The sequence below is a fragment of the Galeopterus variegatus genome, unplaced genomic scaffold (genome assembly GCF_000696425.1).
Source record: "Galeopterus variegatus unplaced genomic scaffold, G_variegatus-3.0.2 Scaffold465, whole genome shotgun sequence".
Lineage (NCBI taxonomy): Eukaryota > Metazoa > Chordata > Mammalia > Dermoptera > Cynocephalidae > Galeopterus > Galeopterus variegatus.
Window position 1 is genome coordinate 192,523 of NW_007726576.1, and position 14,799 is coordinate 207,321.

General features: G+C 33.6%; 1 protein-coding gene across 3 annotated transcripts in view; it reads right to left on the reverse strand.

The window, feature by feature from the left end:
* Positions 1-503: 503 nt before the first annotated feature.
* Positions 504-14,799, reverse strand: part of ZMYM2 (zinc finger, MYM-type 2) — a 112,732-nt gene continuing 98,436 nt past the window's right edge. For all 3 annotated transcript variants that reach the window (XM_008569087.1, XM_008569086.1, XM_008569085.1), the window contains 4 exons: positions 6,519-6,633; positions 5,632-5,883; positions 5,203-5,323; positions 504-3,809 (listed from right to left, as the gene is read on the reverse strand). In XM_008569087.1, coding sequence (XP_008567309.1) covers positions 3,617-3,809; positions 5,203-5,323; positions 5,632-5,883; positions 6,519-6,633 — 681 coding nt within the window. In that variant the 3' untranslated portion in view covers positions 504-3,616. The remainder of the gene's footprint in view (positions 3,810-5,202; positions 5,324-5,631; positions 5,884-6,518; positions 6,634-14,799) is intronic.

Sequence of the window (14,799 nt, forward strand, 5' to 3'; positions counted from 1 at the left end):
TTGGTTCTATTCTTAATATTTTATTTACAGGTTAAATCTTAGCTTCTCTTTGGTTCTCTTTCTCAAAAGGCTTCAATTCATGAAGTAAATTCATTATTTAACTCAGTAATTAATTAGGATATCACAGAGTTTAGAACAAGTTTCTCCTTTTCAGTTCATTACAAGGTGAGAGATCACAGCCACTGATTGGGGGTGTCCCTCTAACATTCAGCTTCCAAGTAAAGAAAAAAAAGTACAAACTTGGACAGCACTTTAGGTGCTTCTATTCGCAGACCCAGACTGTTGCGGCTCTAACCTGTTCTGGACGTCACTTCTAAGTTGGCAAAAGGTGGTTATTGGTATCAGATATGACACAACCAGCAACAACAAAAAAGCACGTGAATACTCAACACAGTATTATAAGTGGTCTAACCCTAGGAACACAGGAGAACGGAATAAATGAAATTAGAAATCTTCTCTAAAAATGAGTGAGGAGCTTATTAAAGGGGGAAAACTCAAAAGTATTATAATTTAGTTGAAGAAATTTATTCTTTAAAAATATTTTCATGTACACTTTTATGTCTACTTTGAGGGGAACAAGGAGATTATCCTACAGTCAATGTTAGCTTAAAATATAAGTGACATATGCATAACAATACATTTTAAAAATAACTCGCAAAATAGAAATGTAAATGTGTATAGTGCCTTAAAACTGCAAAATATTTAAGATCTCACATTAAACAGACCCACATTAGAGCAGTGCAAACCAAAACTTGCAATTTTATGACTTCTCCATTACTGTAATCTTTAATTCTACGCACAATCCAGTTACCCCCTTCCCAGATCACAACTGGCCAGGACAAAGGTAAAATCCATCAGAAAAAGTTATAAATTTGAACGCATAGTACTATATGCATCCTCCTCCTGTTTCAATGTTTAACACACTGGTAACAACTCCATTTAATAAAAGTAAAACATGAATTACTATTCAAGCAAAAAAAATTCTTATACAAAAAAAAAGTTGAAATTCTTGCCTAGAAAAATCTTTTAATATCTTATGTTACCTAATACAGTAAAAACCCTTTTTAAAACGCATTAATAAAGATTCAATTTGCATGGGAAATCCACTTTCCTCAATATGGATAAATATCTTTTTCATTGGATTATTTCAAATGACAAAATCCTCTTCAGAACAGAAAAATATAGTATTTCCAATAGACATCTTCAAAACAAAGTTGCATTTACAGGATGCTACCTATAATCAGAAAACACCAAGAAGCAAAAGAAACTGCCCTCACCTCATTATCTTTTTTCTCAGCAGTCATGTATGACCACACAAACTAACGAGATCCAGGAATCAATGAAATGTGTTTTAGGTGTAATAAACTTCACAGAGCAGACAATTCTCATAAAATAGATTTTTTTCTCTTTTCCCCCTGAGAATCAAGTTAACCTTTCACTGAATTGTAATCAAGACAAAGAGCTCTAAATCCTCAATCATGTCAAGATCAAAATTATCTAGACATTTTTGCTTAAAGAAGCTAAAATGTACAAATGAAGAAAACGTAAATAGCAAGACAAGGTGCTTAGTAGTGGCAGAAATTTAGGGTATTTGGTAAAATATACAGTAAGTGACATTTGGGAAAAACTTTATTGCTGTTGATGGAATGAATATAGCACCACTCTAAAGAATAAAAGATGGTTAGGATTAACCACCTTTTAATCAACAATATGCACGTATAAGAAAAGTGCTTAAAGAAGTAGTTCTGGAAAAAGGTAAGTTTGAGGAAAATTTTGTATTATATATTTTAAATATGTTACCCACTTTTCTTCATTAAGTAGACAATCAGCAATCTATTTTAGTAAAGTAATATAAGGTTTGCTACTGTCAGTCTGATCATCATTCAACAAATATAAAATCAAGGGACAGAAAAGTTATTCAAACTTAGAAAATAAGTTAGAACATTATAATTTTTTATGCCAAAAACATTTCAGATAATTATTGCTTAAATATACAGTGATTATGCCTGTGAAAATTTCCAAATTGTGATTAAGAAAATTTCTTCTGAGTGCTAACATTATCCTAAATGAGAGAGAGAAATATCTAAGGGATGCGTTGACATTGCCTAACCACTGTGGAAAATAGCCCAATGTCCCACCAGACAATGTTTAAAAACTAATATCACCTGGATGATTCAGGAAAACAACATGATTATAAACATGCTATACGAAGTCAGTCAAAGGATTTCTTTATGATAATCTGCAGCTAGCACTTTGTCTTTAGAAAGTAGGATTTTAAGTAAACTTCCTTATTTTAAAAGAAAAGGTATGAACAGAAAAATTGCTATGCAGAAGCACAAAGTGTTTTTTAATGCAATCTTCTATAAGAAGTAATTAAATTTTAAAAGCCAAACAATCTAGCATCAAATGTGAGTTCCTCTGAGACAGACTTTATCCATCAGTTTCCTTCTTTGTTCTTCAATCATCTGAAATATTGGAATTACTACACTGGTAATCTTCATAGCAAAATGTGATACATTTTCTTTAAAGTAGCTTGACTTTCTATAACAACTACTTCAGGAGTGGCATTTCTAAAAATAATTTTATCCAATGTGTGCGTCAGTCATATTTGGAAGCAGGGACAAGAACTCTAATAAAATTGGTCCAGTATTAGAGGACTATGCAGGTAATACTGCATGATTTGTATACTTAAGGGGGGAAAATAAAATAAATAAAAATTAAACCTCTATAAACGAAGGGGATTTCAGATGCGTATAGACGTCATAGAAAAAGAAAACAGAATTTTACACTTTCATCAGTCATTTTTACAAAGAAAATGCCTTGATGATTGTGTTTTCAACTTATAGTCATTCTTTACATATATACATATATATGTGTATATATGTGTATATTATACATATTTATTTTTATTATTGATTAGGGTGATGCAGAAAGCCACAAATGAGAAAAGGACACTAAGGTTTTAATAAGGGGAACAAAAAGTGTTTTCACCAGTATAGATTCACATTACAGTACACCAATATTAACAGCATTCTCTTGTCTATTTTTGGTACAGAAGATGGTATCTCTCTACATAACCTTGTAAGGCTTCAGTAACTAAAACATAAAACAAACAAAAAACCTAAAACAAAACAAAAAACCCAGCCTATTAGTTTACAGTTTATTTTAAAAATTCTGAAGAACACTGCAAGTTCTAAACTTTTAGTAGTGCTACCCATACACAACCATCTGGTCAATAACCCAGTAAAAGAGCCCCCTTCCGAGGAAGCTTTGCGACAGTAGAGTTGTGCAATATGGATGTTTCCTACTATAAGAAAAAAATTATACATGGCACATTTTCATTCATTTTTGTAATGTAAAAAGATACAAACATACCTAATCAAATAAATAATAATAAAAAAAGAACTTGAATGTATTTGTTAAGTATCCTAAAACCACTACATAGAATAATGGCAACTTTCACTCACAGATTATTTACATGGTAATACCCAGTGTGGGTACACTGCTACAAAACTCAAAACAGAAGGAGTAAACTTGAAATGTTTTCCATAATAAAGATCTAGCAGCATGACTATCTAATGCTGTTTTACCCCGATTGCTTCTGAAACGTTCCTTTTTAGTCTGTGTCTTCATCCAGTTCATAATTGTCTTTATCATAAATATCTTTTACTAGAAGAACCCGTACGAGCATATTTTCCAAGGTGTTTCGGTCCAGTGAAGTAGCTGTGTACCAGACAGGGCTATCTGTTGAACTAGAGCATTCTGGTTGCAAATAAAAAACATCCATTCTCTGATTAAGATTCTGTGGACTTTAGGGAAAAGGAGAGAAAACATCAATTTCACAAAATATATACAAAATTTCTCACAATTTTCTTTTCTTCTTTCAAGAATAATTCAGACCTCAATAATCACATTATCTGGTCAGACCCTATACCTCATTGCTTACATTAACTATTCTGTCATTATAATATTCTTCAAGTTATTTTCTGTGATAAAAGGATTACTTCTCCACCATAATTTAAACTTTGTATTTCACTGAATCCAACACACCATCAAGAGACATACCATTATTTGAATCATTATTTTAATGTTACCACTAAGCAAATAGAACACTGACAATTATAATTTTAAGATGCATCCCAGTTTCAGAGACAGTAAATTGTGAAAAACATGTCTAAGAATTGATGAAATATGGCAGCACATAAAATAAAAATCCTTATAGCATTACACAACAGAATCTTAATTTTTTAAAATAACCACAAGGTAATGCTAAGATAGAAATTTCCACCTAAAAAAATAGTTACTACCAGTGGAAGATCCTGATACTGCTGATACTGTTGCAGCAAAACAGCCATACCCTGAACCATGTTCAGCAAGCACAGTCAAGCAAATCCTTGAACAACATGGAGTTGAGCTGAGTGGGTCTACTTATACGCAGATTTTTTTCAATAAATAAAGTGGGAAAATTTTGGTCAGATATGTGACTAATCCATGCCATACCTAACTTAACAGTAGGCTATTAGTATCTGAGTAACAACAGCCACTTCTCAACATCCCCCACACCCACCCGACTGTGTGGGGCTTGGCACCCCTAACCTCGTTGTTCAAGGGTCAACTGTGCTTTCAGAACACTACTGTATCTTTCAGACCTTGTTAAAGGGCTATTTTCTCTTAAATGTAATACTTCAATCCTACCTTTGAACATACTTTTACAGCAGGTGTTGGCAAACTATAGCCAGCCACCTGTTTGTGTAAAGTTTAATTATTACACAGCCATGTGCCATGAATTTATACATAGTACTGTACATGGCTGCTTTCTAACTACAACAGCAGAACTGAGTAGTTGCAACAGAGACTCTATAGCCCCAAAAGTGTAAAATATTTTCTATCTGACCCTTTACAGAAAGGTTTGTGCCCACTACTTTGCAGTTATTGGAATTACTATAATTTAAGACAAGATGACAGCAATAATTTCATCAGTAGAGTGATTTCTTAACATATGGTTGAATCCCAAAGTATGAAGTATTAAGCTTTGTATTTCATAATAATGAGACTAAAGAGCTATAGCTGAATTGACTTGGATGTAAGAGAGAGATCTAAAAAAAAAAACAAGTGGAAAAAATGTCACCTCTTGGTAGTGTTAAATTCAAACCAACCAACTTATACTACCATTTTAAAAAGTTAAGTGTTATTAACACTCACCTTTTAGACAAGTAGCATTCAAACATTTTCACAGGACATCTAGAAGGATTGGCTGTATTTTCAATTTGTTCAAATACTGGCTCATCATCTTCATGTTTTCTCTTTCCAGTAGTAATTTTATCTTAAAAAATAAAAGTCAAATAAACCTCCTAAAACCAATACTGAAGAAAGATAGTATTCTACTTAATCCCGGTGACCATTATACCAAAGAATGGGACTAGATGTCCTTCAGAGTTCTAAGTTGTGGTTTCTGGCAATGTACAATTTTTCAAGCAGAAGGAACTTAGACATTTTAAGAAGACATAGGTTGTCTTATTTTATGAAAATGAAAGTCCTTAGATTCTTAACAAGTGGCTCAGGTGGGCTTTAGTAAGGCAAGGTTTGAACACCCCCGCCAGACAATCTCAAAATAAAAACCTGTTACACTACCTTCATTATCTGTTCCACATAAGGAAGACACCTGGTATCGAAGACACGCTTTGTTTTCCATTGTTAAAGGATTTTTTTTCCAATGCCTAAACACAGTGCCAAAGGAAAGTCTTAAGTGTTGTTCCACTGTTTTCAGGCCAAAATACTTAGTGTTAAAGTAGAACAGGGTATTTAGAAGAGCTACTGGAGAGTGTGATCCTAGTTGTTTTATCCTCCAGAGATAGTCTTCTTCAACTCGAGAGAATATTGACCCTTAAACAGAGAGAACTATTTTAAAAGAATTATAATAAATAGAACAGTTTTCATTTAACCATCCAGAAATAAAGTTAATTTAAGAACAAACCTATACCAAGCCTCCATTCACACCAGGTCAACTGGAATGAATTTCAGAATTACCTATGCAGCTCTTTAACAATACAAAGGCTAGGAAACACACATGACTGGAACTATCATCTCTGGAATAAGGGACTGGATTTTTGCTTCTGTTCTTCAGTAGGACATGCAGACAATGGTCAGAAAAGAATTTAAATCTGTTGATTCTTGAAAAAAATAGGTGATTTCCATATACATACACATTTTCTTCACACGTCTAAAATAGTGGCTAACAGAAATTTATATCAACATCTCCACTGGATGGCTTAAGACATAAACATCCAGTTTCTTATTCCAGAGAAAGTAGGTAACAGTTCTCACAAAGTTCTCCATAAATACTAGTTATTGACCACATTCATTTCTAGTTCAACAAGAAATGAACAGATGAGTTCATGAGTTAATACTATGAAAGACATGCTAATTTAAATGACTTCCTAATTATTTTTAACATACTTTCTGTAAGAATAATAATCCCAATATCAAGTTAGCAACACCTTTATTTAAAATAGCATTACCATCAGGAAGGATGCTTGGTTGCCAACTTCGGAGTATTTTATTCAATTCTTGTTCAAATGTCTGGTATCCTGAATCAATAAATATGTTGTCTTTTCGATTACTACCATACAAGTACTACAAAAAGAAAAAAAAATTTCTTGAAGAAAATCGAGCTAATTATAAACGGCGAATATATTACACTCAGTATTTCTTAAGAAAAAAATAAAGCTTTATGTCTAAGAAAGCATACTAATAAAACATGAGAGATTCCTGGTTTTATGTATGTACCTAGAAATCATAAAGAATCATAAGTTACCAATTAATCTGTTGCTTAAAACACTCAAAGCTGAAATATACATCCCATAATCCAGAATGCAGAAACTAGATGAGAATTTTGTGTCAGACAGAAAACAAAATATCTAATTCCAGTGCTTATTATATACTGCATGAAAGAAAATTTAAATTTTAAAGTAAGAGTAATTAAATAATGATTAAAGAAAAATACTGAGTGGTAAGGATGGGAGGCAATGTTACTCTGTTGCTATGGGAAGCTCTCTTGTAGCACTGTCACTTTGTTAGGCTAATACTTTTTTCTCATTGTCTCTATATGCTTAACTCTTTCCACCTGTGAGCCAGTACAAATTTTTGAATCTTATGACTTACTATGACAAACCTTAAATATTAACAGTGAAGGTTGTTACAGAATGATTTAAACATTAAAGTTTGAAAAGTCTATTTCTAGCGGGATTTAAAAATAAAATTTGTAAAAGTAAAGTGTATGATTATAATAGCACAAAGAATGGGAGGCAGGAATTGGAAGTATGCTATTGTAAACTACACGTGAAGTGATATAATATTATTTCAACATAGACAATGATTAAGTGAAGATGTATTTTGTAAATCCTAGGGCAACCACTAAAAAACTTTTAAGAGGTATAAATTATAAACCAATAGTGGAGATAAAACAGAATCACACACACACACAAAAAAAAAAAAACTCAAAAGAAAGCAGAAAAAGACAAAACAACAAAGAACAGAAAGAATGCAAAACAACCAGCAGAACAACAGATTTTAACCCAATGACAGCAGTAATTACATTAAATGTAAAAGCTCTAAACCAAGGTCAGCACACTACAGGACCTTGAGCCATACCCCACCCGCTGACTAATCCACTAATTTTGTAATAAAGTTTTCTTGGAGCACAGACACCGGCTCATTGGCATATTGTCTAAGGCTGCTTTCAAGCTACAACGGCAGAGTTGAATGGTTGCAAAACACAGACAAGTACAGCTGGTAAAACCTAAAACATTTTCTACCTGGTCCTTTATAAAAAAGTTTGTTGGTCCTGGTCAAAACACACCAATTAAGACAAGTATTACGGCTGGCCCGTGGCTCACTTTGGAGAGCATGGTACTGATACCACCAAAGCCACAGGTTCAGATCCCTATATAGGAATGGCCAGTTAGCTCACTTGTGAGAGCATGTGCTGACAATACCAAGTCAACGGTTAAGATCCCCTTATCGGTCATCTTTAAAAAAAAAAAAAAGACAGGTATTGTCAGATTGGATTGAAAAAAAAAAAAAAAGGCACAATTCAACAATATGCTTTCTACAAAAAAAAAACAAAAAACCTACTTTAAAAAGGACACAGATACTTGAAAAGTAAAAGAAAAAATGTACCCCACGTACACACTAACCAAAACCCAGAATGTCAGCATCTGAGTTGATCTAATGTTACTCCTACTAGTCAAAAGGAATATTAGCCAGCACAATTCCAAAATACTGAAACCAAAACTCTTTTTTTTTTTTTCTCCTTTTTGTCTTTTTTCGTGACCAGTAATGGGATTGCAACCCTCGGTGTTGCGCCCATACTGCGACCGGCAATGGGATCGCAACCCTCGTATTGCGCCTGCACCACGCTCAGCCAGTGAGTGGGAACCGGTCTCCACATGGGATCCGAACCCTCAGTGGGAGCGCCGCCGCACTCCCAAGCGGTGCACTCTCCAGTGCGCCACTGGGCCGGCCCTGAAATCTTGTACATATTTTATACTCAGAACACTTCTCATTTCAGACAGACCACATTTCCAGGGCCCTGTTTCTAATGGATTAAAATTGCTTTGTAGGACAAAGCAGCACATTGGTAGATGTTTATTTACTTAAATAGAAATTATGGTATTGGTGCTTGAGAAGCAGAACAAAAGTCCCATATAACATAGTTAATAGTTGAAAAGCATGTATTTTAGAGAGTCTGTTCAGACATGTATTGTCACCAATATGACAAATATGCATTATCAAAGAATGTTCTGGAGAGCTAGCTAATGCAAGAACTCTATTATATATAATGATATACACAGCAATTTATAAAATTAAAACAAATGTTGGAAATATAAGACATTAATAATTTGAGGTCTATTAGATGTTGTTTTATTAAATGTTATTTGAATAAAGCTTCATTAAGAAAAATATAAAATAACCCACCATTAACTTAGCTACAAATCAGTAGTTCTGCACAATAATTTGTATTTCAATGATAATATTCCAGCCTTCAGTTGCCTAGATCCAAGAAAAAAAATATCGAGTGTGATCTTTAAAAATATTTAAAGTCTTTTCATGTTCCATTCTGGATAAAAGATGAAGCCTAAACATTTTATCAAGGATTACAGGTTCTTTGTGGTGTGACTCTTACCTGCTGTAGTACCCACCCCTCATTCCAAAGCTCTCTCTACTTCATATTCTACATTCCAGCCATGCCAAGCAGTTCCCAGAACTGGTATATATTTCTCTTCTTGGAATGCCATTGTCCTACCGTAATCCATTCTGCCTATTAAATTTCTATATGTACTTCAAAACTCAATTTAAAATGTGTTCTACACTGTTACATTGTTTTCCTATTACATCCTTAGTCCCAATTCTGTGCTACCAACATACCATGAGTATAGAACTGTTTAAATATTATTTGTCTATGTATTTCAAATCCTTCAGCAGAGTACATAATAGTGGCTTTTAAGTCAATCTCACCAGATTCAAAATTTATGAGCTGTGAAACTTGGGCAAGCTACTTTACTTCCTCATCAACGAATAGTGATAATAATAGTAAGGTTCTGGAGAGGATTAAATGGCATGTCAAGCACTTAACACAGTACAGGGAAAACAGTAAACAGTCAATAAATGTCAATATGCATATCTCAATCTCCAGAGCCTACTCTAATGTCTAGTGTCCAGCATACAAAGGCACTTATTAACTAATGATTGCTGAGGTAAACAATGAAAGGAAGTTTAGCAAAACTCAGAATCCATCTCATCATTGCTATTTAAAAAAAAAAAAAAAAAAAAGCTAATTCTTAAGGTCCTTGAATAAAGATTAAATAAATTTATAAATGTTATATGCATTTCAATAGAATTTAATTATTTGAAAACTATCCATTTACACAGAATTTAAATTAAGGAGCCACATAAGTCAGTTTGCTATATTTCTTAATTTGAGCTCACTTAAATAGAGCTCACTTTTGTTAAGAAACACGTTCTTCCAAAATAAAAGACAATGTGAAAAATAAAAAATAAAAATCCCGGCAAAAAAATCTGGGAAAATGACAAATAAAGAGTTATTTTCTAAAACAAAAAAGGAACTCTCCTAAACTGAAAAGGATAAACAACCCACTATACAATGAATGATGGCCAATAAACATGAAAAGATACTCAACCTTTTGGAAAGCAAATCTGGTAATTATTTCTAAAATCAAAAATAAACTTTCTTATGATCCCATAATACTCTTTCAAGAATCTTATCTCAGAAATAAATGCACCACCAGTTCTTTAGGATAATTATACAAGATGGCGGGTGGGACAGAGGATAGTACATACTATCTGTAATAGCGAAATTTTATAAAACAAAGGGAATGCTCATCATTGTGGAAATGACTGAATTAAATATGGTATGCTATAAATGGTATAGCATAAAATGAAATACACATACAGTTAGGTCTGTTTCAGCTGATTTCAAGGAACTGCCACCATGTACTGGGAAGCAGAGGGAGGGAAGGCAAGATGTAGAAGTATGTAATATGGTCCTGTGTTCTTAGCTGACAAAACTTGTGTATCTCTCCCCATCTTCATAAAAAGCACAAAGAAGTACACATATCTAGCTAACAGTGTTGGGGTGAGGGGATTAAGGAGAAGGGTATCTATCCATAGTTCAATTTATGATAAATTTGGTACAAGGAACATGTGTTCACATATGTAAGAGAGTATATGAAAGAATGAACATTAAAAGATCATGATGGTTATCATAGGATTGTGGGATTTCATATAATTTTCTTTCTTCCTCAAATATTTCCATATTATATATGAACATTTAACAATAACCATTGTTCCTTATATAAAAATCAAGGGGGAAAATCAAGTATTTTGTTTGTAAAGGAAGAAAAAAAAGTGTTCCTCTTTCATACAGTACGAGTTAAACATTCATAATTATATTTAATTTCTCAAAGTACAAAACAGAAGTGGCTACTTATTCCTGTACACATTAGGAGGATTTAGTCCTTACAACTACAGACATTATTCTTTCTATAGATGTATCCAAGTGAATCATATTTCCTTTTCAATGCTGCCTTACTCTTATTGTCAGAAGTCAAGAAAACCAATAAATCCAACAGACAGAAAAACATGCACACTCTCCCAAAAATAGCTTCTATTTCTGTACACATCCTTGAAGAAATATTAAGCAGCACTGATTTCTGGAAAGTATAATTTTAGATATCTTATCTTCACACTAAGTTTTAGGATTACTTTTAAAGCTACTTATAAATACCACACATTCTTTGAAAACTAATCAAGTCAGAAAATGTGTGCAATGAAGAGAACAAACAGAGCACAGTTTTAACTGCAGTAAATGCACAGGACATAAAATTTACCATCTTAACCACTTATAAGTTCAGTAGTAAAACAATTTTTTTGAGGAAACACTTATCAGTACATAAGGAGCCTATTACAAAAAGAAAGGGAATTCTGACATTCTGCTACAACACAGATGAACCTTGAGGACATTATGCTAAGTGAAATAAGCCAGCCACAAAGGACAAATAATGTATGCTTCCACTTACATGTGGTACCTACAACGATCAAATTAATAGAGAGACAAAGTAGAATGGGGTTTGCCAGGGCCTAGTAGAAAATGAAATGGGGAACTATTGTTTAATAGAGTTTCAGTTGTGTAAGATGAAAAGAGTTCTGTAGATAGTAGTGATAGTTACATAGCAATGTGAATGTACTTAATGCCACTGAACTGTACACTTAAAAATACACTAAAATGGTAAATCGTGTATGTATTTTACCTCAATGACAAAAATTGGGGGGAAAAAAGAACCTATTAATAAACATAATTCATACTATTCATAATCACTCATTAAGCTCTCAAACCTCTAATACTACATTTTGAATTCTAATATTTAAATAATCCATTCAATACAAAGCAATCCAGAGACTCAACTCCCTATGATAGGGTTTCCTTTACTTAAGTCAAAGAAAACAAAAAGATGACATATGAAAAAAGAAATGTGTGAAATGCAGGCAAACTAGTCTTAGAGGGAAATTTATAGTTTAAATGTTTTCCTAGAAAAGAAGAAAGGACTAAAATCAATAATCTAAGCTTCCATCTTAAAAAGCTGGGAGAAAAAAGCAAATTAAGAAATAATAAAGAGGGCCGGCCCGGTGGCGCGCTGCTACAGTGCGCTGCTTCAGAGCGTGGTGGCGCTCCCACCGAGGGTTCGGATCCCACATACAGACCGGTTCCCGCTCACTGGCTGAGCAAGGGGCAGGCGCAGCACCGAGGGTTGCGATCCCGTTGCCGGTCCCGGTCCGGTACGGGCGCGACACTGAGGGTTGCAGTCCGTTGTCGGACACGAAAAAAGACAAAAAGGAAAAAAAAAAAAAAGAAATAATAAAGATCAGAGACTCAATATAAAACAAATAAAACTGATATACTTTTAGCTAGATAAAAGGTATAGGCAAACTGCAATCCTAGCCCCATTAGGCCCAATCCTACCAGCCACCTGTTTTTTTACAGCCTGTGAGCTAACAATTTTTTTTCACATTTATAAATGGTTATATTTAAATCATTTATCTAAGTTGCTATGTAATAACTTAGATTTTTGCCTCTTGGTTTGCAAAGACCAAATTATTCACTAACTTGCCCTTTAAGAAAAACTTTGCTGATTCCTGAGCTGTACTGTTCAAAAAACAAAAAAAGGCACAAATAACCAATATTAGGAATGAAAGGATGAGCACATTCTATAGACATTAAAAGGGTAACAAGAAAATATTACCAACATACTAAGAAATTTGACAACTTTGACAAGTATATAAATTTCTTGAAAGGCAAAATGACTCAAAAAGAAGAGAAAACTTAAAATAGCCCTATATCAACTAAAGAAATTGATTTAGTGATGTAAAACTACACCCACCAAAAAACAACAACAAAAATCCCTGTCCCACTTGGCTTTACCAGTGAGTTCTATCAAAAATAGGAGAAAGGAACATTTCTCAACTCATTTTTTGAGGCAATATCATCCCAAAACCAAAGCCAATTATGACAAGAAAATTATGGACTATTATCTCTCATAAACATCTGCAAAAATCATTAAAAATATACCAGCAAATCTAATCAGGCAACACATTACAAGGATATATTATCATTATCAAGTGGAGTCTATCCCATGAATGCAAGGTTGGTTTAATGTCTGAAAATTAACTGATATAATATACCATCATTAATAGATTAAGTAGATAAACCACATAAATCATCTCGATAGATGCAGAAAAAGCAGTTGACAAAGTTCAGTAACCATTTATGATAAAAAACGCTTAGCAACAAAATAACTAGGAATAGAAGAGAATTTCCTCAACCTGGTAACCAAAAAAACCCTATTAGTGGCATTATAGCTTAATGATGAAAGAATACTTTCCCTCCTAAGATTTAAAACAAGGCAAGGGTTTCTGCTTTCGCCACTTCTATTCAACATTGTACTGAGAAAGTGGGGGAGTGGGAAAATCTTAAGCAATGTATTAAGGCACGAAAAAGAAATACAAGACATACAGACTAGAAAGAAGTAAAACTGTCTTTTTCATAGAATTTTCTACTACACAATCATGTTGTCTAAGAAATTTTTTAAAAACCCATCTACTAGAACTAACAGGGAATCAGTACAGAATATAAGATGAATATATAAAAATCAACTATATTTTTATATGTGAGTAATGCCAGATGAAATAGCTAAAAGAGCAAAAAGTATTTGACTTTTGGGAGAGGAGCTAGGTGGACTGGAGATGGGTAAGGCAGAGAAGCCCACAATTTTATTGTAAATCTTTTAGGACTCACTGATTTTAAAAGTTATATATTATCCAGATACTAGTTTTTAAGCTTTGTTACTAGCAGAAGCCTTTTTCAAATGAAATTTTATACAGAATCCCAAGGCAGTAGAGTTGGACTAAACTAACAAGAAGAGCCTGGAACTCAATCACTCTCCTTCCTGCTGAGTTAACTTGGCAAAAGCCTTGTGCTCTCTACAACACCTTAAAAAACAGTTAATCTAGATAACAAAACTATGTCTAAGATAAATACATTAATGTTCCTTTTAAAAAAAATTCTTCAACCACCTTAAATAAGAAAATACACACACAATCAAAGACAGCAGAAAACAGGATCTATAGGTATGCTCTGTAAAAGTCCTGACAATCAGCTGATTCAATGAATGCCTGTTATGTGGACAGCATGGTACAAGAAAGCTCCTATTTGCTCTTTACGGGACTGATACATAATAAATAATTTGTTTTGAAATCAGGGGATTGAGATGATTTCACCTATACCTGGTACAGTATTTATAAATGCTATTCCTACTATTCTTTTACTACTAAGTATAATGAAACAGGGGTGAGGAGGTATAGAATGCACACACAGGGTTGCCCTGAGTCAGAACCACTGGGGACAGATGTTTCGGAATTCATAACTTTCCAGATTTTACAGAGGAAATACAGGGCATGTACGTAATTAAATAACATTCCTAGAATGGTCTGGGCTAGCACCTTGTACTTATATAGAAACATCAATTTTATAACGAATTCTATAGCTAAGTCTATAGATGAATATTAAAACTAAATGTAATCGGGCTGGCCCGGTGGCGCACTGCTACAGTGCGCCGCTTGGGAAGCGCGGCAGCGCTCCCAAGCAGCGTACTGTAGCAGTGCGCCACCGGGCCAGCCCGATTACATTTAGTTTTTTTTTTTTTTTTTTTTTTTTTTTTTTTTTTT